Genomic DNA, 25292 nt, shown 5'->3' on the forward strand with positions numbered 1-25292 from the left:
GATCTGCGTGTGTCTACCACTCTGCTCCATCAATTACAGGACGTGGTGTGGTGCTGAAGGAGATCAAAGGGATCTGAGTAGCGTGGTGCCATGCTGGACTAGCTGTGGCATAGGCAGCCCAAATGTTCCTATGTAATACTTATAATACATGGCGGAGCATGGGGCTTTTTTTCAACCAAAAAGGCTGATGCCCTCTCAGATTATATCCACCTGCAGCACCCTGAGCAGCAGCAGCCATTCTTATCCTTGTCTGGGTATGTCCGACGTTAGAGCTGAAAGAGGAAACTCCAATGTCACATTTGTTACAAAAAAAATCATGCCCGATTTTGAAATGAAAGCAGACCTAAACCCAGGATTTCCTCTCTGCTCTTAAAGATAAGTAACAGCATAATAACCTTTACATAAAAACCTTTATTTGTTGCAGCCCAAAGAACTCCTACAGAGATGCTGCAGAGCTGTTATTTCCTGGTTTCTTGAAAGCACATACAGGGTTAAACTCCTGTGTTTACATATAGTCTAAAACAAGAGGACAGCTGGCCCTTTAAACACCGCGCCACAACAATATATGTATAATCAAATATTAGCCTTTAGTAATATAATATTAAAACAAAAATAAAAACACATACAAAAATAAAAACACATTAAAAAACATGCTGAGTGACCACTGTTAAATAAATACAGTAATACTGGGCCCCCACACTATTAAAAATGTCAAAAAAGTGACAATCCAACAGTGATGGACTGGTCTGTAAAACCTGTCAGAAACACGCTAAGTAGGTGAGCAAAGAGTGCATATAATGTAGGAATGTGAAAAGTTGATGAGTGAAATAGGACTAGTGCCAAACAGGGGGAGAACCCAGAGAAAGGACTGCCCATAGCACATGAGAATATTGTACTACCGAACAGAAGAAGACCAAATGGTTAAGCAAGGGAAAGAGTACCACCGAGAGTGCAGGGAGATCAGACAGTGTGGTCCACTGCAAAGTGCAAACGTTCTTACCAGCGCAAGTGAGCGGAGCCAAGGCCACCAGCATGAATTGCCCTCCTTGCTCTTGGGTATTTTACATCTAGCCTGTCTGAACAGCACACCACGACACAGATCAGACAGAGCTGACAACTCAAATTACAGTGACTCATTACTTAAATCAAGGGAGAATAACAGCCTGTATGCATGCCCAAGTCCTTTGGAGACAGCACTGGACAGACGCGTCAGCTGTGTAGCTGATAATGCGCTATGTTGCTATGCGGGGGGCGTGACATCAAGCGGCGGTCAGGAGAGTGGCACGAACAATGGGATCTGCGGGAGGATTGTGGGGGGTAGATCTGTCACTGAGGTTGGGTAAATCTGTCTAGCGGATTGCTCGCGGGTAGAACGTTGTGGGTTGGCGGGTGCTGTAGACACCTGATTGTTGGCTGAGGCGGTCGTTAATGGCCACCTCAGCTGACTAAAGTCAAACTCATTTAGCTTCATTTTATCCTTTTGGCGCCTCTGTTCTCCTGCATAATATTGAGTCCACCCTGGGTGGAGGGTTGAACCCCCTTTTTCTTATCTACAGAGAGCGACTTCTTATTCCTGAGTGGGGTCAGGAAAATCTCCCCACCTGCCTTTACAGCGGTTGCCTAATGGTAAGCCTGGTTTGTGAGTATTAATATTTACTCTATCTAGTAACCATTTACCAGTACATATTACACTATTAGGGCTCTTGGCGTTCCCTGTTTTTAAAGTCAGGCGTGTGTACGAGGCTTTAGACAGGCTGTTATCTCTTAATACACACAGGGTGGGTTTCTCTGTGTTAGGTCCTCTTTAATTGGACACATTCTGATGTAAGTTAACTTCATAGGCATGCACTGGAAAATCACAATCCAAAAAACTGCAAACAAAACGTGCGCAAAAATGCAAAATCACAGAGGGGAGAAAATCAAAGGACAAGAATTGGATGTGTGGAAAAACGCAACCATGGCATGCAGAATGTGCATAATAAGGGTGAATGCAGCGAATAAACAAAAGCCGACATGAAGGTAGCTTGCTGCATTTTTTCACTCAGAGACCAGAGAAACAAGCTTATTTCATAGAGATGGGAAAGGCAGTTAAAGTGAAAAAAGAAAGTTCAATAGTATTTCTGTTTGAGACACTTATGTGCAGCTAGCCCAATTCAAACCTCTTCCTGACATACAGTAGATAGAGTTCCTACTATGAACAGAGATCTGACATAAGGGAGCATAAGTATTGAAATTGGGGTTTCTGCACCCATGAATAAATCATACATCAGCAATAGTTCAAGATAACGGAGGTAGCCCCTTAAAAAGTGCAGTGTAATGATTGTATTTAAACTGCGCTCTGGGTCAATTGCCCACCTACTGTCTTGATATTTCTCTCTGGTGACCTTTAGAATTGGTGTTTGCGTGTGTGACACCTGAATTTATTTCAAAAAGCATATGGAGACACTCTATTCAATTTCAATGACAAACTATGAACTATATAAACAGAATCAGCAATTGTTCAAAATTTCTACCTATGCATTGTAGGGTAGAATTTTTGAGCAATACTGATTCTGTTTATATTGTTCATAATTTGTCATTGACATTGAATAGAGTACAAAAGTTTGCTTTCTTAAAAAAAAAAGAATTTGCGATAATTCAGGTTGGAGTGAGCTCCGATGTCTCCCAGAGCACCACTGCTGAATATATGCAAATTAACCATTGTTGCCCTTAGAAGCTAAACACACCTCCAGATCCGCTGGAATGAAATGATGTGTCAGCTTGTTATTATAGAATTGAATAGAGTGTCTCTGTACGCTTTATGAAATAAATTCAGGTGTCACACACGCAAACACCAATTCTAAAGGTCACCAGAGAGAAATATCAAGAGAATAGATGGGCAATTCACCCACAGTGCAGTTTGAGTACAATCGTTATACTATTCCACTAAAGGTCTGTACCAACGAGGCAATATTTGCAGCAACTGTTTTCCACGAGGAATGATCATTTTCCCATTCAGATCCCCATAGACTTCAGTGGTAATTAGTGCGATTGTGGTACGAATGTTCGTTTTTCGGCCACAAGCGACTCTACAGGATTAGGCAAAATGGATTGGGAAATGGTCGTTTGTCGACAGAGTTCCCCAATCCATCTGGCCGTGGGTACATAGTTTAACCACTTGAGGACCCAGCCTTTACCCCCCCTTAAGGACCAGCGCTTATTACAGAGATCTGTGCTGGGTGGGCTCTACAGCCCCCAGCACAGATCATATACCAGGCAGAGCGACCAGATCGCCCCCCTTTTTTCCCCACTAGGGGGATGATGTGCTGGGGTGGTCTGATCGCTCCTGCCTGCGTGTGGCTGGCGGGGGGGGCACCCCTCTCCTCCCTCCCTTCCCCGGAGATCGGAGGTTGTAGAGGAACGGATGTCTTGTGCAGCCTCTAACAGGCTCCTGCCTGTCATGTGACAGCGATCCCCGGCCGCTGATTGGCCGGGGATCACGGATCTGGTACAACGCTGCTACTGTTAGCAGCATTGTACAAATGTAAACAAAGCGGATTATTTCCACTTGTGTTTACATTTAGCCTGCGAGCCGCGAACGGCGGCCCGCAAGCTATTCACGGAGCCCCCGGTGTGAATTGACAGGAAGCAGCCGCTCGCACGAGCGGCTGTTTCCTGATTAATTAGCCTGCAGCCGGCGACGCAGATCTGCGTCACTGGTCCTGCAGCTACCACTTTGCCGACGCGCGTTATGAGTGCGCGGTCGGCAAGTGGTTAAAAATAATTTCCCACGCTGCAAGTAAATAATTCCACCATCACATTCATTTTTTCACGGTTGCACAGAGAAAATCTTTTGGAGTAGTGGTTTGCACTTTCTAAGCAAGAGAAACTACTTAACTGAGTGGTTTCTCTGACTCCAGCACAATTCAACATTTCCCACACCTTGAACATGAATAAGGCTTCATCCCTATGTAAGTTCTTTGTTTGCTAAGAACTCCCTGGCAGTAAAACATTTCCCTACAATCTGCACACAAGAATGTTTTTTCCACAATCTGCACATGAGAATGTTTTTTCCCCACTTCATATAATCTGCACATGAGAATGTTTTCTCCCCATTTCCCACAATCGGCACATGAGAATGTTTTCTCCCCATCCCCCACAATCTGCACATGAGAATGTTTTCTCCCCATTCCCCACAATCTGCACATGAGAATGTTTTCTCCCCATTCCCCACAATCTGCACATGAGAATGTTTTCGACCCATTTCCCACAATCGGCACATGAGAATGTTTTCTCCCCATCCCCCACAATCTGCACATGAGAATGTTTTCTCCCCATTCCCCACAATCTGCACATGAGAATGTTTTCTCCCCATTCCCCACAATCTGCACATGAGAATGTTTTCGACCCATTCCCCACAATCTGCACATGAGAATGTTTTCGACCCATTTCCCACAATCTGTGTATGAGAATGTTTTCGACCCATTTCCCACAATCTGCACATGAGAATGTTTTCGACTCATTTCCCACAATCTGCACCTGGTTAGTGGTGGTAGCCTCCCCCTTCCCCGATTTGGAGTGTAGTATATCTAGGTATAGTTGCCCCCAGTATAGGTAGCTAATACAGTTGCCTTTGTATAAGGAGTATAGTTGCCCCAGTATAGTTAGTTAGGTAGTATAGTTACCCAAGTATAGGTAGTATAGTTACCCCTGTATAACTAGTATATACTACTATACTAGCTTTACTGGGGTAACTATACTACCTATACTGGGGTGACTACTCCAGTATAGGTAGTATAGTTACCCCAGTAAAGTTAGTATAGTTACCCCAGTACAGCTAGTATAGTTACCCCAGTAAAGCTAGAATAGTTACCCCAGTAAAGCTAGTATAGTTACCCCAGTAAAGCTAGTAGAGTTACCCCAGTAAAGCTAGTATAGTTACCCCAGTGTAGTTAGGATAGGTGACCTGGGTGCCCCCTCCCCCCGTGGCCCGCTCCTATTACCTTATGAGCTGGCGGCCGCTTCCTCTTTTATATTCCTTGGTGGCCTCTCAGCGCGCCCCACGGCTGCTGTAAAGAAGAAAAGGAAGTGGAACAGCGGCTTCCTGTAGCGGCAATATACATCGCCATTACCATGGGAACCTCTGTCCCGCTTCCTTACAGCAGCTGTGGGCTGCAAAGAGGAGAGGGGCCACCAGGGAATATAAAAGAGGAAGCGGCTGTCAGCTCATAAGGTGACAGGAGTGGCGGTCACGGGGGGAGAGGGGCAAAAGGCCAGACCCGCAGCCCGGCGGAAAACGGCCCACGGACCGGCAGTGGGCCACGGCCTGGTAGTTGGGGACTCCTGATTATTAAACTACATATCTGTAGATTTGGTAAGTTTGTATCATCAAGATTGCATCACTGATGGGTACATTATCAACTTAATCCTATCTGGACGGATATTTCCATCCAGATAGGTGCTGCTTAACTCTATCTGGAAGGATATTTCCATCCGGTGTTAAAGCAGTGGTGTGCGGCCCCGCGCACCCCAACGGTTTTCCGTTCTGGTGGTTGAGGAAGAAAAGGAAAGCTTCTCTGATCCAACTGCAGTGCCTGTGATGAATGGACATGACCCCGATCAGGGACCATGTCCATTCATAACAAAGAACAAGAATGAAGTATAAAAAAAAAATAATAAAAAAAATAAGACTAAATGATAAACCAGGAGTGTTTCTACCGTCATCTAGTGGCTAAAAATTAAATTACACACTACACATTTTTTTTGTTAATTAAAAATATACATATTTTTTAATAATTTCATTTCCAAAGCCCCCTTCCCGTCTACCCCAGTTACCAAGTAAATAAATTGGAAAAAAAAAAAAGTAAACAAAAAAAAATCCATAAATAGTTTCCTTAGGTATGTATGAGGGTGCATAAGGGCTTACAACTGATGGGACACAAAAAAAAAAAAAAAAAACAGAAAGAATACACCTTTAGCTCCACATGATATATTAACACCATACAATGTGCTAGGGACAAAATTTAAATGTTGTGTTTAGAGATGCGGCGAACGGTTCCCGAACCATTCGCCGGCGAACATCTCCAAATCCCTGGGGCTCTTACTACTTCCGGGTCGCACTGACCCGGAGTAGCACTCCTGCGCTGCCCGGCGGAGCGCGTTCTAGATCGCGCTCCTGTTGCCGGGCACTTTCTGCGCGTGTGCGTGACGTCATGAATGACGTCACGGTCATGCGCAGAGAGTGCCCGGCAACAGGAGCGCGATCTAGGACGCGCTCAGCCGGGCAGCGCAGGCGTACTACTCCGGGTCAGTGCGACCCGGAAGTAGTAAGAGCTCCAGAGATGTTCGCCGGGCGAACAGTTCGCCACATCTCTAGTTGTGTTAGCCGGGACTAATGAGCAAATAAAATTGGTAGGTGTAATGATCTGCTCAGCTGTCTGCACAGGCAGACAGCTTTTTGACCATTCTTTAGGTTTGAGTGTTGCAGGTCTCTGGAAAAGAGACCTGTCTTCATTCTGCAAGTTTCAGAGGTACTGTTCTGGTGAGGAATTTGCATCCACTTGTCATGCAAATTGCTTAGCTTCTTCCTTTGATGGCTTGCAGTATAAATACCATTTCCTCCCAGAATTCCCTGCTGGTCATGATGGTTTGTTCCTGTTAACTTGCCTGGAGTCTCAGCCCTCTGCTCATTGTTGGTATTATTGCTATCTTAGAGTAGTTATCCTTTGGAGTGCACTTGCATTCCTGCTAGCTTAGTGAGGTTGTTATTATCTGTTTTGCTGTATTCTGTCTTTCTGTTGCGATTGTTCTGTCGCCAGCGGCGGCTGACAGAAAATCGCTCTGTTTGTTTGGATCGCATTCACCCTAGCGTTAGAGGTGGTGGATCTCTCTGTATTCTGTCTTGGAGTTTAACCTCGGCTGCGGTTGCTGCTGGTTACTCCTTCTGTCTGTCTTGTTGTGCGGATAGCACTAGCTCTTGCGGAAGAGCAGTGGATTCCCTCAGTCCTGTTCCTGTGTACGGATCGCACTCGCTCTTGCGGAAGAGCAGTGGATCCTATCTTACTTGTTCCTGTTGTCTGTTTGTCCGGAGCAAACGCTTGCTGTTGCCTGAGGTAAGGCAACCGATTAGCAAGCGTTTCTGTCATATGTTTGTTTATGTTTTCTGTGTTCAATTGTTAGTTAGGGTTGGCGTGTTTTGTCTCTGTTGCGCTTCTCGTGCGGAGACCGCGCCATTAACGTGTTTTGTCGCTGTTGCGCTTCTCATGCGGCGACCGCATTCAGGTAGTGCGTTTGTTGTTTTCCTTGGTGTTCTGATCATTATTGTTTGCTGTGTCTTTCTTACTATGTCTATGCTCTGTCTTTACTCAGTCTTGTGTCGCTGCTAGCAATCGCCATTCTTGCGATTGCTTTCCCACTTGGTTTTCGCTGTTGTGTGTTCACCGTCGCCGGGTGGCGACTAGATTGGTGGACATACATACATTCTATCTCTGTGCTCATTCAGTCTTGTGTCGCTGTTAGCAATCGCCATTTCTTGCAATTGCTTTCCCACTGGTCTTCACTGTTGTGTGTTCACCGTCGCCAGGTGGCGACTAGATTGGTGGACATACATACATTCTGTCTCTGTGCTCACTCTCTTTCACTAGGGGCTATCTTGCCCTGTATTGCTTCCCCTCGTACAATTCCTGTCTGGCATCTGTGGCAGTACAGAGGCTTTGTTCCTCTGCACTCCACAGCTCCATCTGCCGGTGGGAATTCCCCCTCTACAGGTGCACTGCACCACAGCTGGGTTCTGTTATTCCGGCGTTTGTGGAGGATTTTTCGCAGTCAGCGCACGCCTTGTGCGCTGACCACGGAGATAATTCCACAATCATTACAGCAGGTTTTATTTATAGTAGCATTGCTTATTTTAAAACTGTAGGGGATGGAATTGGAGAAATAGTGTATTTTTTACTTTTTTTGTGTATTTCCCTAGAAAATGCATAGAACATAAAGTATTTACTGAAAACAAGTATCGCTCACAAAAAGCTTAAGTTGTGGTGAAAAAAACAAGATATAGATCATTTACATGTGATGAGTAGTGATAAAGTTATTGGTGAGTGAATGGCAGGAGCACTGACAGGGGAAAAGTGCTTCCGTCCTGAAGGTGAAAACACCTGTAGGCTGAAGTGGTTAAAGGAAACACGAGGTGAAAATACATTTATGAGATTATCAATTGTATCTATCCTGCTTTTCCTAAAAATGACTTTTTTAGATATCCCAGTTTTATTTTATATTTAAATCTACTTTTTAAGTTTTTACTGTTTCATTGCCTTTGCTCAAGTATACATTCATTGAGGTTTGCCAGAGCTAAAATCTATGAACTATTGACCCTTTCTATCTCTTGTCTGCTTTCAGAAGCCATTTACTGCAAGGAAAGTTGTTTGTGGTTGTAATACCTTATCAGTGAGGCTTACGCGATAGTCCGACCCAGTCCTGACCCGGACAGAAACTGTCACTTGCATACCTGAATTTTAACACTTTCAGGCAAAGTAAGAAAAAATAGAGCATAGTTATTTGTTTGCCTGGAACTGTACATACACATGTCTATCTCATAATGTCACCCTTGTGTATCCTTTAAGGCTTTATCCTTGTATGGATCACCTGAAGTGAGATAAGACATTTATGGGTAAAACTTTTCCCCCTTTCACGAATGCAGCTTTATACCTGTATGAGCCACCTGATGTCTGGCAAGACTGCTTTGATCACTAAAATATTTCCCACACTCTAAACATAAATAATGCTTATTCTTTGCATGGATCGCTTGATGTAGTATAAGAGACCTCCTATGAGTAAAACATCTGCCACATTCTAAACACGAAAAGGGCTTTTCCCCTGTATGAGTCATCTGATGTGAGGTAAGGTGGATTCTCTGCGTGAAAGATTTTCCACATTCAGAACATGAATACGGCTTCTCCCCTGTATGAATCTTCATATGTGAGATAAGACTGCCCCTCTGAGAAAAACATTTCCCACATACTGGACATGGGAAAGGCTTCTCCCCCGTATGAGTTCTGTAATGTCTTGTAAGTTTTGATCTTACAGGAAAGCATTTCCCACATTCTTCGCATGAATATGTATTGTTGCCTTTATGAGTCTTCTGATGGGAAATTAAGTCTACCTTTTGTAGAAAATATTCCCCACACTCAGAACAAGGGAACATGTCACCTCCCCTGTGAGCTGTAGTTGTGACAGAATGGGAGTGATCAGGAAAATGGTTCCCATAGGTAGAGATATCACATGACAGGTTCTCACTGGGATGAGCTGTACAGAGATTTGGACCAATGGGGTTTTCTTCTAAAGGTTCAGATGTGATGTCATCATCTTCTGCTTCTTCATCTGGAGAGGTAATAAGATGTCCATGTGACTCATTCCTCTTGTGTCCATCTGGATGAAACAAAATATGAAAATTCATTTTACAGTGCAACCTGGAATTATGTCAATCGAACTGAGTCAAATGTACTGTTTGTTACTCACCAGCACTAATATCTGCTGAAATTACCTCTTCTTTAACATGTCCAACTCCCTCCTCCTCAACTGTGAACTCTGCCCAAGTTACTCTGGTCTCTGTGAATAAAGATGAGAATGATGCACCTTGTACTAAGATACATACAAATACAAAACATATAATAATGGTAATACATATAAAATGGTGTAAGGAGGATAGCCAAAGTTTAACATTGTCTTTATGGCTTTGACTCCTCCACTAGGGGATGACTTCCACACTGAGCACACACTATCTCCCAATTACTTCAAAATAAAGGCTGATGTATCCTGACTCCCCCACTGGCCACATACTGTCTCCCCATTACTTCTAATAGGGGCTGATGTCTCCTGACTCCCCCACTGGCCACATACTGTCTCCCCATTACTTCTAATAGGGGCTGATGTCTCCTGACTCCCCCACAGGCCACATACTGTCTCCCCATTACTTCTAATAGGGGCTGATGTCTCCTGTCTTCCCCACTGGGCACATACTGTCTCCCATTACTTCTAATAGGGACTGATATCTCCTGACTCCCCACTGGGCACATACTGTCTCCACATTACTTCTAATAGGGGCTGATGTCTCCTGACTCCCCCACAGGGCACATACTGTCTCCACATTACTTCTAATAGGGACTGACATCTCCTGACTCCCCACAGGGCACTTACTATCTCCTCATTACTTCTAATAGGGGCTGATGTCTCCTGACTCCTCCACTGGCCACATACTGTCTCCCCATTACTTCTAATAGGGGCTGATGTCTCCCGACTCCCCCACTGGCCACATACTGTCTCCCCATCACTTCTAATAGTGGCAGATGTCTCCTGACTCCCCCACTGGCCACATACTGTCCCCCATTACTTCTAATAGGGGCTGATGTCTCCTGACTCCCCCACTGGCCACATACTGTCTCCCCATTACTTTTAATAGGGGCTGATGTCTCCTAACTCCCCCACTGGCCACATACTGTCTCCCCATTACTTCTAATAGTGGCCGATGTCTCCTGACTCCCCCACTGGCCACATACTGTCTCCCCATTACTTCTAATAGGGGCTGATGTCTACTGGCTCCCCCACTGGGCACATACTGTCTCCCCATTACTTCTAATAGGGGCTGATGTGTCCTGACTCCCCTACTGGGCACATACTGTCTCCCCATTACTTCTAATAGGGGCCGATGTCTCCTGACTCCTCACTGTGCACATACTGTCTCCCCATTACTTCTAATAGGGGCTGATGGCTCCTGACTCCCCCACTGGCCACATACTGTCTCCCCATTACTTCTAATAGTGGGTGATGTCTCCTGACTCCCCCAATGGGCCCTATACTGTCTGCCCATTACTTCTAATAGGGGCTGATATCTTCTGACTCCTCCACTGGCCACATACTGTCTCCCCATTACTTCTAATAGTGGCTGATGTGTCCTGACTCCCCCACTGGCCACATTCTGTCTCCCCATTACTTCTAATAGGGGCTGATGTCTCCTGACTCCTCACTGTGCACATACTGTCTCCCCATTACTTCTAATAGGGACTGATATCTCCTGATTCTCCCACTGTGCACATACTGTCTCCCCATTACTTCTAATAGGGGCTGATGTCTCCTGACTCCCCCACTGGGCACATACTGTCTCCACATTACTTCTAATAGGGACTGATGTCTCCTGACTCGCCACTGGGCACATACTGTCTCCCAATTACTTCTAATAGGGGCTGATGTCTCCTGACTCCCCCACTGGGCACATACTGTCTCCCCATTACTTCTAATAGCGGCTGATATCTCCTGACTACCCCACTCCCCACTGGCCAAACACTGTCTCCCCATTACTTCCAATAGGGGCTGATGTCTCCTTGCTCCCCACTGGGCACATACTGTCTCCTCATTACTTCTAATAGGGGCTGATGTCTCCTGACTCCCCCTTTGGACTCATACTGTGAATAAAAAGGAAAATGTATGGGCTTTCGATGATCAGTGCTTATGCTTCACCTGTGCTGATCTGTGGGCGGATGGCGTGCTTCTTACACGGCTTATCAGCCCACATATATATCACTTCTTCTTCCTCTTTAACTTCAACTTTAGCCAAATTTTCATCCTGAATTAAAGCAAGATGCTATAAATAACACATAAGATTTAATAAAAGTTAATTAGAAAAGCAATGACAGTTTAAAGCCCCAATACCTGGACACACACTAGGAGACGGCTAAACTCGAAGCAAGCATTGCCCAGCTGGCTGTATAACAGCTGTGGTCGCATATCTGAATGTTGCTTGATGAAGTAATGAGAGCTCATGAAGAATAGTTATATGGATTCTACGCCAATCGCATACACTAAAAAAATGTGGCGATTGCACAGCAATAGCTACCACCATCTAGAGGTGGACAAGGGGAAAAACACCAGAAAATCTGTAGCAAACTAAATCTTCTCAGGAGGCGTGTGTACAAGATTCTCTTACGTTGCTCTCAACGTACACACACACACACACACATGAGGGATCGTATGGCCACCTTTACTGCAAACAGATTGTGAATCGATTTCAGCCTGAAACCGATCACAATCTGTGGAGCTGCCGTCCAAACCCCCCCCCCCCCCCCGCATACATTACCTGTTCCGCCGGCGCGACTCCCCTGGTCCCCGCTGTCTTCTTCTCCGATCTGGGCTCCGGACCGTTCCTACAGCTAATAAACTTCCTGTCCAGGGGAAGTTTAAACAGTAGAGGGCGCTCTACTGTTTAAACTTCCTGCCGGGACAGGAAGTTCTGTATAGCTGCAGCGGTCCAGAACCCAGCGCGGAAAGAAGACAGCGGTGACAGCAGGGACACGCGCCAGCCGGATCAGGTAATGTATTGCCGCTGTATTGCGTCGGTCGTCGGGCATTCGAACGCCACTATCGCCGCACTCCCGACCCGCCGGCAATCGAGAAAAATCTTCCGCACGGACGGATCGTCGGCAATCGACGGGTACGATCGATTTCGGACTTGGATGAGATGACCCGGACTCCAGATCTCTCAACGACACTTCGGTGACCGCTGCAAACACGCTAGCCTTCCGGCAATGACAGAACCATCTAGCGTGTGTACAAGGATTTAAGGTCACAGGCATTTAAATAACATAACAAATAAAGATAGCAGACTGTTTGGAGAAAAGTGGGAACAGATCTGTCTAATGGTGCCCATACACGGTACAATAAAAACATTAGATATTTCCCGTTTATTCAAACAAAACGATAGTATTGAATGAATGTCAAAAAGAATCTTTTTTTTTTCAATCAAGAAAAACGAACAATTATCTTGATTTTTTTTTCTATAAAACTCAATCAGACATGTTGGAAAAATCTTTACATTTGATCTAACGGAATAACCGAACTAAATTATCTAGATGAAAAAAAATGAAAAAATTGTACCATGTATGGGCACCATTACAATAGTAACTGGATTGTGGGAAAAAAGAAAAACTCCAGGAATCACTGGAGGAGGAAGAATACCAGTTGCCTGACTCTTCTGCTGATCCTGTGTCTCTAATACTTTTAGCCACAGCCCCTCAACAAGCATGCAGATCAGGTGCTCTGACTGAAGCTTGTTTCAGGTGTGTGATTCAGCCACTACTGTAGCCACAGAGATCAGCAGGACTGCCAAGCAACTAGTATTGTTTAAAAGGAAACATCCATTTCCCTCTCAGTTAAGGTTCCCTTTAAAGCAAAGTAGAGCGGAGGCTCTGGATAGCATAGAGCGTTCCTGTTCCTCCATCCGGCCGGTTGTTCCAGTGTTGTCCATGCATCCCCAGTAGGGATGTGCTTGTCCTCAGAACTACTCAAGGACACAAATAGCTCCAGGGCAAGCAAGTCAAATAGTTACACCATAGCACAGAGTAGGGACACCAAGAGCCAAATATAGTGTAGTATGTACTGTTAGTTGAAATGAAGTATGATAGCGTAATAAGCTATACTCACAAAGCAGGGTTACCTCAATGGCAACCACTGTATAGGCAGGTGAGGAGATAAGACCTGACTCCACTCGGGATTAAGAAGTCGCTCTCCATAGATGAGGAAAATAGGTGGTAACACCCATCCACCCGGGGTGGACACAAGTATTGTATAAAGCAAACAGAGGTGCCAAAAGGATAAAAGTATCTAAAAAGTTTAAAACATGACGAGGTAGTGGTGGACTTACCTCCTCCAAGCAGACACAAAAACTGCCAATGTGTTTGTCACATACAACAAGTTTATTTACATACTCTGGGGGACAATGCAACGCATTTTGCAGGTTTGATCTCGCAATAACAACGAAGCAATAGCATATGTGGTCAGTAGATGAGTGAAGTAGACGTAGAAGAGGTGCTTGGCTCTTCTACTGACCACAAATGCTATTGCTTCATTGTTACTGCATGATGAAGTGGGATCAAAACTGCAAAATGTGTTAAGTGAAGAATATCACAAAACAACAAAAAAATATTTAGGCAGTTTACCGCTGTCACGGACGATTGCAGGGCCGCAGATGCGTCCTGGAACCACCCGTGAAGAAAATGCGATCGCACTCGATTCTCGGCATCGATTGCGGTTAAGATCAATTGAGTCTGGATTGGTTGTGTAGGGGCTACCTTTAGCAACCTGGAGTTTCTCTTCCTCCCAGCTGTCACGGAACAGCCGGAAGGAACATCGGCGAATCTGGCCGATTCGCCGTCGACTTTCCGATGTCTTGGTCGGGTTTGCCAGTCATTGCAGCAAGCAGAACTGACAGTCCTGTTTTTTTTTTTTAAACTACAAGCTTTTTTTCTCCCCTGCCTAACTTAACTGCAGGATGGCTCTTTTGATATGCTAATGAGCAGGAACAAACCCTTGTGTTCAGAAAACTAAACCCAGCAGCTGGCTAGTCAAAACCTGCTTTCCCCCCAGACTGGCCGGAGCCATATAGACAGAATAAGAAAGCATGGAGTTTAGGATTTTGAGCATGTTTAAGCAATACCGTTCAGGTGAGAAATGTGAAAGTTATATCATTCTGCTGGTCCGGATCTTGTGAGTATTTTGATATTAAATTGGGGCCACTGGCATAACCAGAACTCAGGGGTATGCACCGTTTTTTAACCGGGCATGCAAACATGCCCAAGTTTGGTATCATATGAACTGGCCTAGTCTGAGAAATATGAATATGTGATCGTCATGTGTGTGCGGAAAGCGTAAGCCGAGATATGGCAAATGTCATATTTGGTGGGCATAGAGCACCCCTCCAGGGAGCTCACCGCCCCTATCCAACCCCTGGGCTGTACTTGAGGCTCCACCCAAAGGTGTGCATTGTTCAAAAGTGTTTGCAAGGGACCACTCCCTCAGTTCTCCAAATTCCACCTTCACGAGAGCACGCTGCCAGCCAGGGGACCATGTGGTTGTCTGAATCTGAACCATCTTGTCTGAACTGAAACAAAGGACATTTTCCATTTTGCTTGGATTTTAAATTGAGCTGAAACAAAGAACTTTGCGGAACTTGAAACCAAGGACTTGATGATTTTCCCACAAAAGGACATTTTCCATGAAACTAAGTATTTTTACTCCCTTTCTTTTATTTTCCATACTGGCTATTAATGTTTCAATAATTGTTGATTTTAATAATTGTCTGTATATAGTAATTATTTATATTGCTTTCAATAAACCGACGCTATCGTCATTTGTTGTTCCAGCTACCCTAATATTCAGCATACACAGAAACTGAATTCAGGTCTCCGAAGAGACGCTACTATTGTTGATATCTAGACAGGATACAGCGTGTTTTAACCGTTTTTATTCGCAGGACCAGTCAGTCAGTCGGGTCCACTGGCCCATACCAGTGGTGGTGGCAGTTATACCCTGAAATCGTGTGTAAGTTGTAATTACCGTACCTCACAGGCTCCCTTCTGGTCGGGCTGCTGCCCAAATTTCTGTCGGTTTCTGCGCAAAGATCGCGACCAAAGCTTGCATGGTCTGTGTGCTGAAACCGATTGGAAGGCAATTTGCGGTCTGACCACTAGGGCTCCTGTGACAACCGCTAATCACCGAATCGCCGGCGATCGTTAGTGCTTTTTAAAGTGCTGGTGTAATGTAAACTACTGTATATGCAGTAATCTCAATGCCACGATCCCTGGCGATTCGCGGTAAATGCAAACGCAGTGTATGCAGCACTTTTTTGCGATTTTTTTTTTAGCGATCACGATTGCAATGTAAAAAAAAGCGATAATCACGATCGCTCAAAAATTGTGAAAATACACCGTGAAAAATATGTGTTTAATGCAAAAAAAATATCACTGCAGCAAAAAGCTAGCGCTAATCGCGAGCGTTTTGCGATCCCCAGTGTGAATGGGCGCTATTTTTTAAATTTATCACAGGTGGCGACATGTTTATTGCTGGCGAGGAGCATCACTGCAAAATGTTTGTTTGTTGTGTATTCCAAAGTGAGCAGAAACAACACCTGGTCTCCTAGAGTGCACTGGGGCAGGAGGCTGCATAAATAAATAACCTAGGCTAAACCTCAGTGGAAGGGTTACATACCCATTTAAAGCTGTATAAATTAAAACAAAAAGATTTCTCTAATGAACCTGCAGCCAGTATTTGTAAAGACAGAAGCAGAGAGAAACCTTCCCTGGTTGTATTATCTTATAAGATGTTTTACTCGACCTGCCTGATAATCTGCTGTAATCCCGGGATCTTCCTCTGTGGCATTCTGGGAATGAAGAGTACTTGCATATCTTTCTGGTGAATTTCTGGCATGGAAGGGATCTGAAAGAAAACATGCATTGGCTGAATATACTTTTCTCAGGATTTTTGTTTTCTTACATTTATGAGTATTAAGGCATGCTAGAATAAATTACACACTACATATTTCATGAATGCCCATTTATCTTTTTTCCGAGGCTGGGGAGATACGATTTAAAGCCATAGATGTTCTATGTAGGTTACATGGAAAATGGAAAAAAATTCCCAATGGGCACAGAGACAACTGTAGAAATCAAGAAGCAGTTTTAACTCCCTTGACAAGCTCCACAAAAAGTGTTTTTGTTATGGAGTTGAGCTTTAATGTGAACCCATGTCCGTCTGTTTCTAAGGGCCCTTTCCCACTAAGAAACGTTATCACGTTTCTTTCTATTTTTCAGTGCTGCGATCTGTTGGGTGTACAGCGCCAAAGCGGGGCTTTCATGATTTCCAATGGGAGGGGGAAAAGAATGACAAGTAAATAATCTGAATTGCACAGCAAAAATGCAGCAGGAGGGGGTTGCGATCAGGAAAAAAATTGCACACGCAAAACACGTCACACTAGTGCAATCATTAATTGTGGATTCCATTAGTTTAACTATACCTAGCATTTTGCGATCAGCATGCGATCGGAATTGGATTGCAAAACACTGATAGTGAAAAAGGGTTCTAATTTGAGATTCAAATGTGAGTCATAAATTGTGCATGACCCTTCCTCCCTCACAAAGCTGCTGCAGCTAGCCATCTACAAACATATCGAGTCATGTGACAAGGGTGACAGAATGAATAGAACCCACCGACTAATGGGAGCAGCTTAGTAATGGAGAAAGAGGCACAGGACTGTGGAGTCGGAGTTGGAGCAATTTTAGGCACCTGGAGTCGGAGTCGGTGGTTTCATTAACTGAGGAGTCCGAGTTGGGAGTCGGATGATTTTTGTACCAAATTCACAACCCTGGTAAGTATTAGGCCCGGTTCACATTAGCGTTCGCTATCCGGATTTTCCGGATCTGATCCGGACTGCATACTGTTCAAACAGAACGTACGTTCTGCATAGCAATGCAAAGGCTATGCGGACGTTCACATACGTACGTTCCGTACAGTACGGAGCTGGACCGGATCCGGACTCCTGACAGTTTTCCAACATGCGCTATTTTTTGGGTCCGGATCTCCGGCCCACTCACCCGGACCGGAGCCGGACCTGAGCCTGACAGCACCATCCGGAACACAGAAACCAATGGGGAACGGAAGGCACAGAACACACTGCCTACAAAAACCTGACGTCCTACCCCACTTCCTATGCGTATCCAAGCGGCCATTTCGGATGGGGACACATGGGCCAAGCATGTCTGGAGTGGAGCAGCAGTGACAGACGTGCTGGAGCTGTTTGGCAGAATGTCGGAGGTGGAGGTGAGGCCTACAGCGGAGGAACCTGATTCTACAGGTGCACCAGGTGCACCTTCTGCTGACCCCAAAATTTTTTTCTTAAAATTTCGCTATTTTTTGCCCACGGATCCGGATGGCAGCCTGATGCATGCCTGATGCAAACGGACCGGATCCGGATCGGATCCGGATCGGAACCGTACGGTTCTGATCCGGATCAGGTCCTGATCCGATCAGGATCCGATCAGGATCCGGTCCGTTTGCACGGCAAAACGCAAGTGTGAACGGGGCCCCCGGCGCGATCTCCGGCGTAATTTGTGCAGTGTGTGGAAGGGAAGTACAATCTACTGCAGACGTTTGTACAGCACTTCCAAATTGCGCTTTTTGTTTTTTAACCTGTAAAAAGTATAGTTTAAAATACTTAATGACCCAAGGTTCATTTCCAATGCTTTCCGGCGCATAGCCTAGCCCCCTAGCACAAGCGGTCATAAGTGCTTCTATAGCTCCAATTAGAGAGGCGCAGATGACAACTTGTGCTAGGGGGCGGGGCCACACACCAGAAGCCAGACCTCGGGAGATCCGGCAAGTAGTCTGAACTTTATTTAAAATAAAAATCATTCACAAAGTCACTGCAAAATCACTTTTGAAAAGAGATTCAAAATGATGTCTGCCTCTTCAGGGCTGTGGAGTCAGTACAAAAATCATCCGACTCAGTTTATGAAACCTCCAACTCGACTCCAGGTACCCAGAATAGCTCAGACTCTGACTTCTCGGCTCCGACTCCTTAGGCCCCGTTCACACTTGCGTTTTGCCATGCAAATGGACCGGATCCTGATCGGATCAGGACCTGATCCGGATCGGAACCGTACGGTTCCGATCCGGATCCGATCCGGCCCGTTTGCATCAGGCATGCATCAGGCTGCCATCCGGATCCGTGGGCAAAAAATAGCGAAATTTTAAGAAAACAATGTTGGGGTCAGCAGAAGGTGCACCTGTAGAATCAGGTTCCTCCGCTGTAGGCCTCACCTCCACCTCCGACATTCTGCCAAACAGCTCCAGCACGTCTGTCACTGCTGCTCCACTCCAGACATGCTTGGCCCATGTGTCCCCATCCGAAATGGCCGCTTGGATATGCATAGGAAGTGGGGTAGAACGTCAGGTTTTTGTAGGCAGTGTGTTCTGTGCCTTCCGTTCCCCATTGGTTTCTGTGTTCCGGATGGTGCTGTCAGGCTCAGGTCCGGCTCCGGTCCGGGTGAGTGGGCCGGAGATCCGGACCCAAAAAATAGCGCATGTTGGAAAACTGTCCAGATCCGGTCCGGCTCCGTACTGTACGGAACGTACGTATGTGAACGTCCGCATAGCCTTTGCATTGCTATGCGGAACGTACGTTCCGTTTGTACAGTATGCGATCCGGATCAGATCCGGAAAATCCGGATAGCGAACGCTAATGTGAACCGGGCCTAACGCTGCACAAAGCACTGGCATGATTGCAAGTGCAGTAGCGATCCCCAGTGGGCCCTGGGCCTAACAGAATGAGTAGTAGAGCAGGGCGGGGGTTGGGGCATAACCACAAGTCATGAGGCCCTTTAATGTTCACTTCTCTTTCTTTGCCTCTTCTTGGTGACCCTCACAGCCTGGGGCTCATCTTACACGGCTCATAAAACAAGCATGGCCATCAGGATCTTCCCATCCATAGCATGTGTAGCCACAAAAACACCTGATCTGGAGTTCTAGAGAAAGGGAAGGTGAGTAATTAGGGACCCCACACCTTGGGGCCCCCTGCAGTTACAGGGGCTGCCCCCCCCTAGTTACACCCCTGGTTGGGCCTACAGGCATGCAGTGCACTGGAATCTCTGCACCAGCTCTATGTAAACAATATGCTGCATCTTGTTAGATCTAATTCTAGGACTGAATTAGTAATGCAATATATCTGTATTATCGATCAGTGGCTACTTTCAATGTATTGTGTAAAGACAGTTACCTTCTTTACAAGCTATTTAAGTCTCTTCTCACCTGGTGATGGAAAGGATGGCTGATTCTCCATCATCGCATTATTGTACCTAGTCCTGTATGGCTCTGAACACTCCTCAACAGGAACGCAGACAGAGACATCCTGACAACTTATAGGAACCTTAAACACACAATGACAAAGTCACCATCCAGACACATCCCTTTACTGCTGTTACTGGATAATTGCCAGCACTGCTCACTGCTCACCTTTCTTGTCAGCAGCTCAATAATCTGACTGGTGACTTCTTCCATCGTCTTGTTTTTCCCCAGGGAGAGAGATGGAGGCTCTATCATGGGGTTTAGGACCTTCCTCAAGTTGGATGCTACCAAGCACTCAGATAACTTGAAAACTATGTAATTCTGTATAAAGGCAAAAACAGTAAATTTGTATAAGCAATTTCTATGTATTTCACCTCACTAGCCCAGTATCAGGAACAGAATTAAAACAAACACGCAATAAACTTTCCCCCACTTGAGTCCATCTTGTATACATCATTATGTCATCTAACCATGGTGGTCGCGGAGCAGCAGAATGTGCTATGTTTCAGAGCGGCTGTCATCTTGCCTTTTGGAATTACTGCAACTGTGCTTGCAGAGCAGATTCCCCGTCGTAAAACACCTGACAGCTGCTCCAGACACAGAAGGGATTATACCAGGCATGGGCAAACTCGGCCCTCCAGCTGTTACAGAACTACAAGTCCCACAATCCATTTGCCTTTATGAGTCATGACTGTGGCAGTCAGACTCCTGCAATGCATTGTGGGACTTGTAGTTCTTTAACAGCTGGAGGGCCAAGTTTGCCCATGCCTGGATTATACACACTACAAAGACCAAAGCTGGAGCTCATGAACCAAAACCCACTCCCAGTGAACAATCTGATCAATGTGATGAACTGACCAGTAAACAATCATTTTACTAGATGTTGTGAGATTGGACTTGCTGGTGAATATTGATTGGTCCCTGACACATTGCATCATCAGCACGTGCAGCTGACTGATCAGTCTTCACAGAGACCTGCAAGAAGCTGCAAGGAACAAAACAATGGTTGGAATTGCAAAAGGAGATGGGGTGCCTGAACATCCTAGGATAAAAGACACACAGACAACGGGAGCCCGGATAGGGTAGTATGTTTGGGTTAGAGAAGGAAATTTGTAAGTTACAAAATGGCTACTTACAAAGGTGGGTTGCAACTGGGGCAAACCAACCACTACAAGCAGGTGGAAATAATTAACCCAACTCCACTTGGGGTGTCCAGCCTGGACTGGATATGGTCGATCTCTCTGGTGAAAAGGAATTCGCTTTCATGATGGTGTCCAACCACTGACCACAGCTCATAGGTCTCTGACTGACATATGATGCAAGAGCCCGCCAACTTTCCACTATAGCCAGATACAGAATACTGCAGGGGCCAAATAACAGATTTACTAGGAATTCTTTATACAGTATCCGGGTGTTCTATACCAGGTGTTACTCCCAGGGCTGTGGAGTCGATACAAAAATCATCGGACACCGTACTCCAGGTACCCAAAATTGCACTGACTCTGACTCCTCGGTCTAATTTTTACAAAGGCTATGGATCTGGTTCAAAAATCATCCAACTCCTCAGTTTATTGAAACCACCGAATCTGACACCAGGTACCCAAAATTGCTTTGACTCCAACTCCACAGCCCTGGTTACTCCTATATTCTTATAATGTTGCTTGGCCTGGATCTGGACAATTAGTTTACTATACCCAAATGTTTACTATATCAGCATCTCATTAATCTCACTAATATTATAAATGTCAAAGTTTATATTGTGCTGTTGACATATGCGCCAGTTTGGTGAGCCCCCTCACTGTTGATGGGGGGGCCCCCTGTCCTAATGAACTTGCAAGGTGTTTTGTATGGGAATCTGGAATACCCTTTACGGTGGCCTTTCCCCTTGTACGTTTTGTAATTATTGAAACAGAGTCACGCTATGGATAGTCTTTTGCTTTATTGTAAGAACAATGAATGACGGTGAGCGCAGCTGGAAAACTTTCAAATAGACATTTATCCTTCTGGGAACTATCTGCTGCAGTAACCTTTTGCTTCTAGTAATCACAGGAAAACAATATGTACAATTACATTGGCGTAGTTTGGAACTATATTTTGAATTCCTTCTTACCTCACCAGTCAGCAGGTAGACAATCTCCAGGGTGAGGTTTAATAACCTCTCAGTCACACCATTTCCATCCTCCATCTTCAGTCAGGTGATTTGTTTAGCCCTTTTATGCCTTTAAATAGGCTGTGTGACAGACAAGTGTCTAAAAACAGGACACAAAAACAGACAGATGTTTGCTTTCATCTAAATCAGGGGTGACAAACTCAATCACGTAAGGTTCCAAAATCTAAAACTTAGTCTAAGGCGTGGGCCAAATAAATTATTATGATTTAACATCCGTCCTTGGACCTCTCCTCTTGCCTGGAAAAAATAACAAGCTCCTTTGGATTTCAATATCACCTCTATGCTGATGATGTCCACATCTATTTTTCAGCTTCCGACCTCTCCACACTATTATCTCAAGTCACTGACTGACTATCCGCTGTATCAACATTCATGTCATCCTGTTTCCTTAAACTTAAAGAGAACCCGAGGTGGGATTTACTTATGCTAGTGGGGCACAGAGGCTGGTTGTGCACACTAACACCAGCCTCTGTTGCCCCATGGTGTGCCTCCAAGACCCCCTGCGCGCCGCTATACCCCCCGCAGTGCTGGCGACACGCAGCGTGTCGCCAGCACAATGTTTACCTCTCGCCTGTCTGTTAGCGCCGCTCCCCCGCCACCTCTGTATTGGCGCTACCCGCCCGCGTCCCTTCCCTCCCGCTGATTGGAGGGAAGTGACGCGGGAGGATAGCGCCGATACGGGGGAGCGGTGCTAACAGACAGGCGAGAGGTAAACATTGTGCACTGCGGGGGGTATAGCGGCGCACAGGGGGGTCTTGGAGGCACACCATGGGGCAACAGAGGCTGGTTTTAGTATGCACAACCAGCCTCTGTGCCCCACTAGCATAAGTAAATCCCACCTCGGGTTCTCTTTAAAGGGGAACTTCAGCCTAAACAAACACACTGTCATTAAGTTACATTAGTTATGTTAATTAAAATAGATAGGTAGTATAATCTCCTACCAACCCTGTTTTGAAAGAACAGGCAAATGTTTGTGATTTCATGGGGGTAGCCATCTTTTTCATGGGGGCTGCCATCTTTTTGGTTGAAAGGAGGTGACAGAGAGCATGAGACACAGTTCCAACTGTCCTGTGTGCTGATCACCCCTTTCAGCTGCGGGCACTAGGCTTCAAATCTTAAATTCAAATAAAAAAAAAAAATGCACCAAAACAGCAGAACAAGAACAACAACATCTGAAATCTCATCATGCTTTGCACAGCATCAGAGGAAAAATGCCCGGGCAGTTTTCTACTGTGCAGCTAAAAATGCAGCTTTGGTAAGAAAAACAAAGTTCTGATGCTGTGAAACTGTTAAAGAAGTCTTTTCAGTGCTGCTGAGTAGATTTTTAGTCTGAAGGTTGACTTTAACATGAACAAAATAGAGATTGTGATATTTCCATCTTCTTGCTCTGTTTCCCCTCCTATAGTCGGCTTTAATGTAGAAAGCACTCCAATCGCCTCAACTACTAAATCTCGCTGTCTGGGAGTAATTCTGGGCTGTGAGCTCTCACATCACACATTAACACCTCCTGTTACTTCCATCTCAAAAACATTTCCAGAATTTGTCCCTTCCTATCACAGGAGGCAACCAAAATACTTATACATGCTCTCATCATATCCTGTCTTGACTATTCCCTACTCTGTGGTTTACCAAAAGCAGACTGGCACCTCTCCAGTGCCCACTAAACTCTGCTATCAGTCTCATTCACCTCCCGCTCCTGAGGCACTCCCACATCCTGGACTTCTCACGGGCATCCCCTCTCCTTTGGAACTCTCTCCCAAAGCCTTATCATCATGATCAGAGCCAGGAAAACCTTCAAGCATACTCTCAAAACACAACTTTTCAGACAAGTCTATAATTTGCTGTAGGTCTCAATGGAGGCTCACTGCTTAATCCACTAACTCCGGTGTCTCCCTACCTATTGTTTCCACCCTGCTACTCTCTAGATTGTAAGCTTGCATGGCCAGGGACCGCCTCCTATTGTTTCTTATTTTGCTGTAAATTACGATATGAATGTGTACCAATTTTAGTGATATTTCAAACCACACATCAACTATGAATGTATTTGTATTTTGATTGCTGGATGACATGATCATACAGTGTCTTTTTAATTATTATTATTATTTTTTATTGTATTTATAAAGCGCCAACATATTACGCAGCGCTGTGTCTTGACCTTTATATGTATCTAGGTTCCCCAATATTTGTTTTGTATTATGCACACTGCTAGGGAACATATACTTGTAATAATACATAACGTACATAATAATAATAATAATGGTAAAACTTTTGCCTGATGAATCAAGTACCGATCCCTGCAATTGGTAGTAATTGTACACATCTTTACTAAGATATCTCCAGAGATCTGCAACCACCATCATTGGGGATATCATAACTGATCGAGCAAAGCTGGACCACATTCATTTAAAAGTGTCTGCTACTACGTGGTAAAATATTGCCACTTATCTGACTCTTACTGAAACACTGGTAAATTAGAAGTTACAGTAATGCAGTATTTTGTATTGTAATAGTTCCATTGCAATTCACTATTACATGTCTCCATTGCACATATCTTTCTTGTAGTAGACCCCATGAAAGTGGCTGCCTCTTTAAAAGATCCCCTATAGCGTCCCCCTTAGTGTGCCTTTATAAATACTTCCACCTTATAGTGGTATAGTATACTGTATCAAAAAATATAAATGCCTTTATTGGTCCCGACATATCTGTCGACACCAAAAAAGACATTTATATTTTCCGATTTTTTTTTTTTTGCATCTTAAAGTGGTGTGTCCACTGTGCTGTGATCCATTATAGTGGACCCTGCGCTGTGATTTCTGTGCCCCCCATAGCAGGCACTGTCTGTAACCCTTATTGTGGCACTTCTGCCTGTATTCCCTGGTAAGTCTACTGCCCCTCCATTACAGTTTTCCCTGGTGGTCCCCCCCATCTTCCTATACATTTCTCTAGTGCCCCCCTCCCTTGTACAGATTTTCCTGGCAATATAGTGGTCCCTCTTTCTTATATAGATTTCCCTGGTGATCTTGGTCCACCATCTGTTACAGATTTCCCTGGTAGTCCCCTCTTTCTTGTATAAATCACCCTAGTGGTCCCTTTTTCCTTGTATACATTACCCTGGTGGTCTTGTGGTCCTTCCTCCCTTATATAGATTAGCAAGTAGTCTCGTGGTCCCCCCATTTTTATTTAGATTTCTCCGGTGGTCCAGCGGTTTCTCCCTCTTACATATATTTCCCTGCTAGTCAAGTGTTTTCCCTTACCTTTCTCTGGTGGTCTATGTCCCTCACTCTCTTATTTTTACTGGTAGTCCCCCGAGTCCCCGACCCCAATGCAGTGATTATCAGCAGGAAGACTACTGGAGAAGTATGATGATTTCACCTCTCCCTGTTCCAACGAGGAGCGGAGCTGCTCTCATAACAGTATTTCAGCCAGGCTAGTACTACAGTACACAGCATGTACCAGGTCCCGGTTTGATGACATCATCAAACTG

General features: G+C 45.1%; 1 protein-coding gene across 2 annotated transcripts; it reads right to left on the minus strand.

The window, feature by feature from the left end:
- Positions 1 to 6266: 6266 nt before the first annotated feature.
- Positions 6267 to 25269, minus strand: LOC137534284 (gastrula zinc finger protein XlCGF53.1-like). 2 transcript variants are annotated; one of them, XM_068255712.1, is made up of 8 exons: positions 25181 to 25269; positions 21749 to 21887; positions 19807 to 19959; positions 19603 to 19720; positions 16139 to 16236; positions 11488 to 11593; positions 9493 to 9582; positions 6267 to 9402 (listed from the first exon to the last, which is right to left on the minus strand). In XM_068255712.1, exons 2-8 carry the CDS (start codon positions 21821 to 21823, stop codon positions 8663 to 8665), a joined length of 1380 nt encoding a protein of 459 aa, XP_068111813.1. In that variant the 5' UTR covers positions 21824 to 21887; positions 25181 to 25269; the 3' UTR covers positions 6267 to 8662. The 2 variants fall into 2 exon arrangements, with proteins under 2 accessions (XP_068111813.1, XP_068111814.1); XM_068255713.1 differs by lacking the exon at positions 25181 to 25269 and adding an exon at positions 25063 to 25141.
- Positions 25270 to 25292: the final 23 nt, after the last annotated feature.

Source organism: Hyperolius riggenbachi, chromosome 10 (assembly GCF_040937935.1).
Source record: "Hyperolius riggenbachi isolate aHypRig1 chromosome 10, aHypRig1.pri, whole genome shotgun sequence".
NCBI lineage: Eukaryota > Metazoa > Chordata > Amphibia > Anura > Hyperoliidae > Hyperolius > Hyperolius riggenbachi.

Excerpts from the sequence above, each read along its gene's own strand:
- LOC137534284 (XM_068255712.1), bottom strand. The coding sequence starts at position 21,823 with ATGGAGGATGGAAATGGTGTGACTGAGAGGTTATTAAACCTCACCCTG. Across the intron at positions 9,583-11,487 it reads CCGCCCACAGATCAGCACAG|AGACCAGAGTAACTTGGGCA; the intron begins GTGAAGCATAAG and ends CTTTATTCACAG. Across the intron at positions 9,403-9,492 it reads TTCAGCAGATATTAGTGCTG|ATGGACACAAGAGGAATGAG; the intron begins GTGAGTAACAAA and ends TGTTTCATCCAG.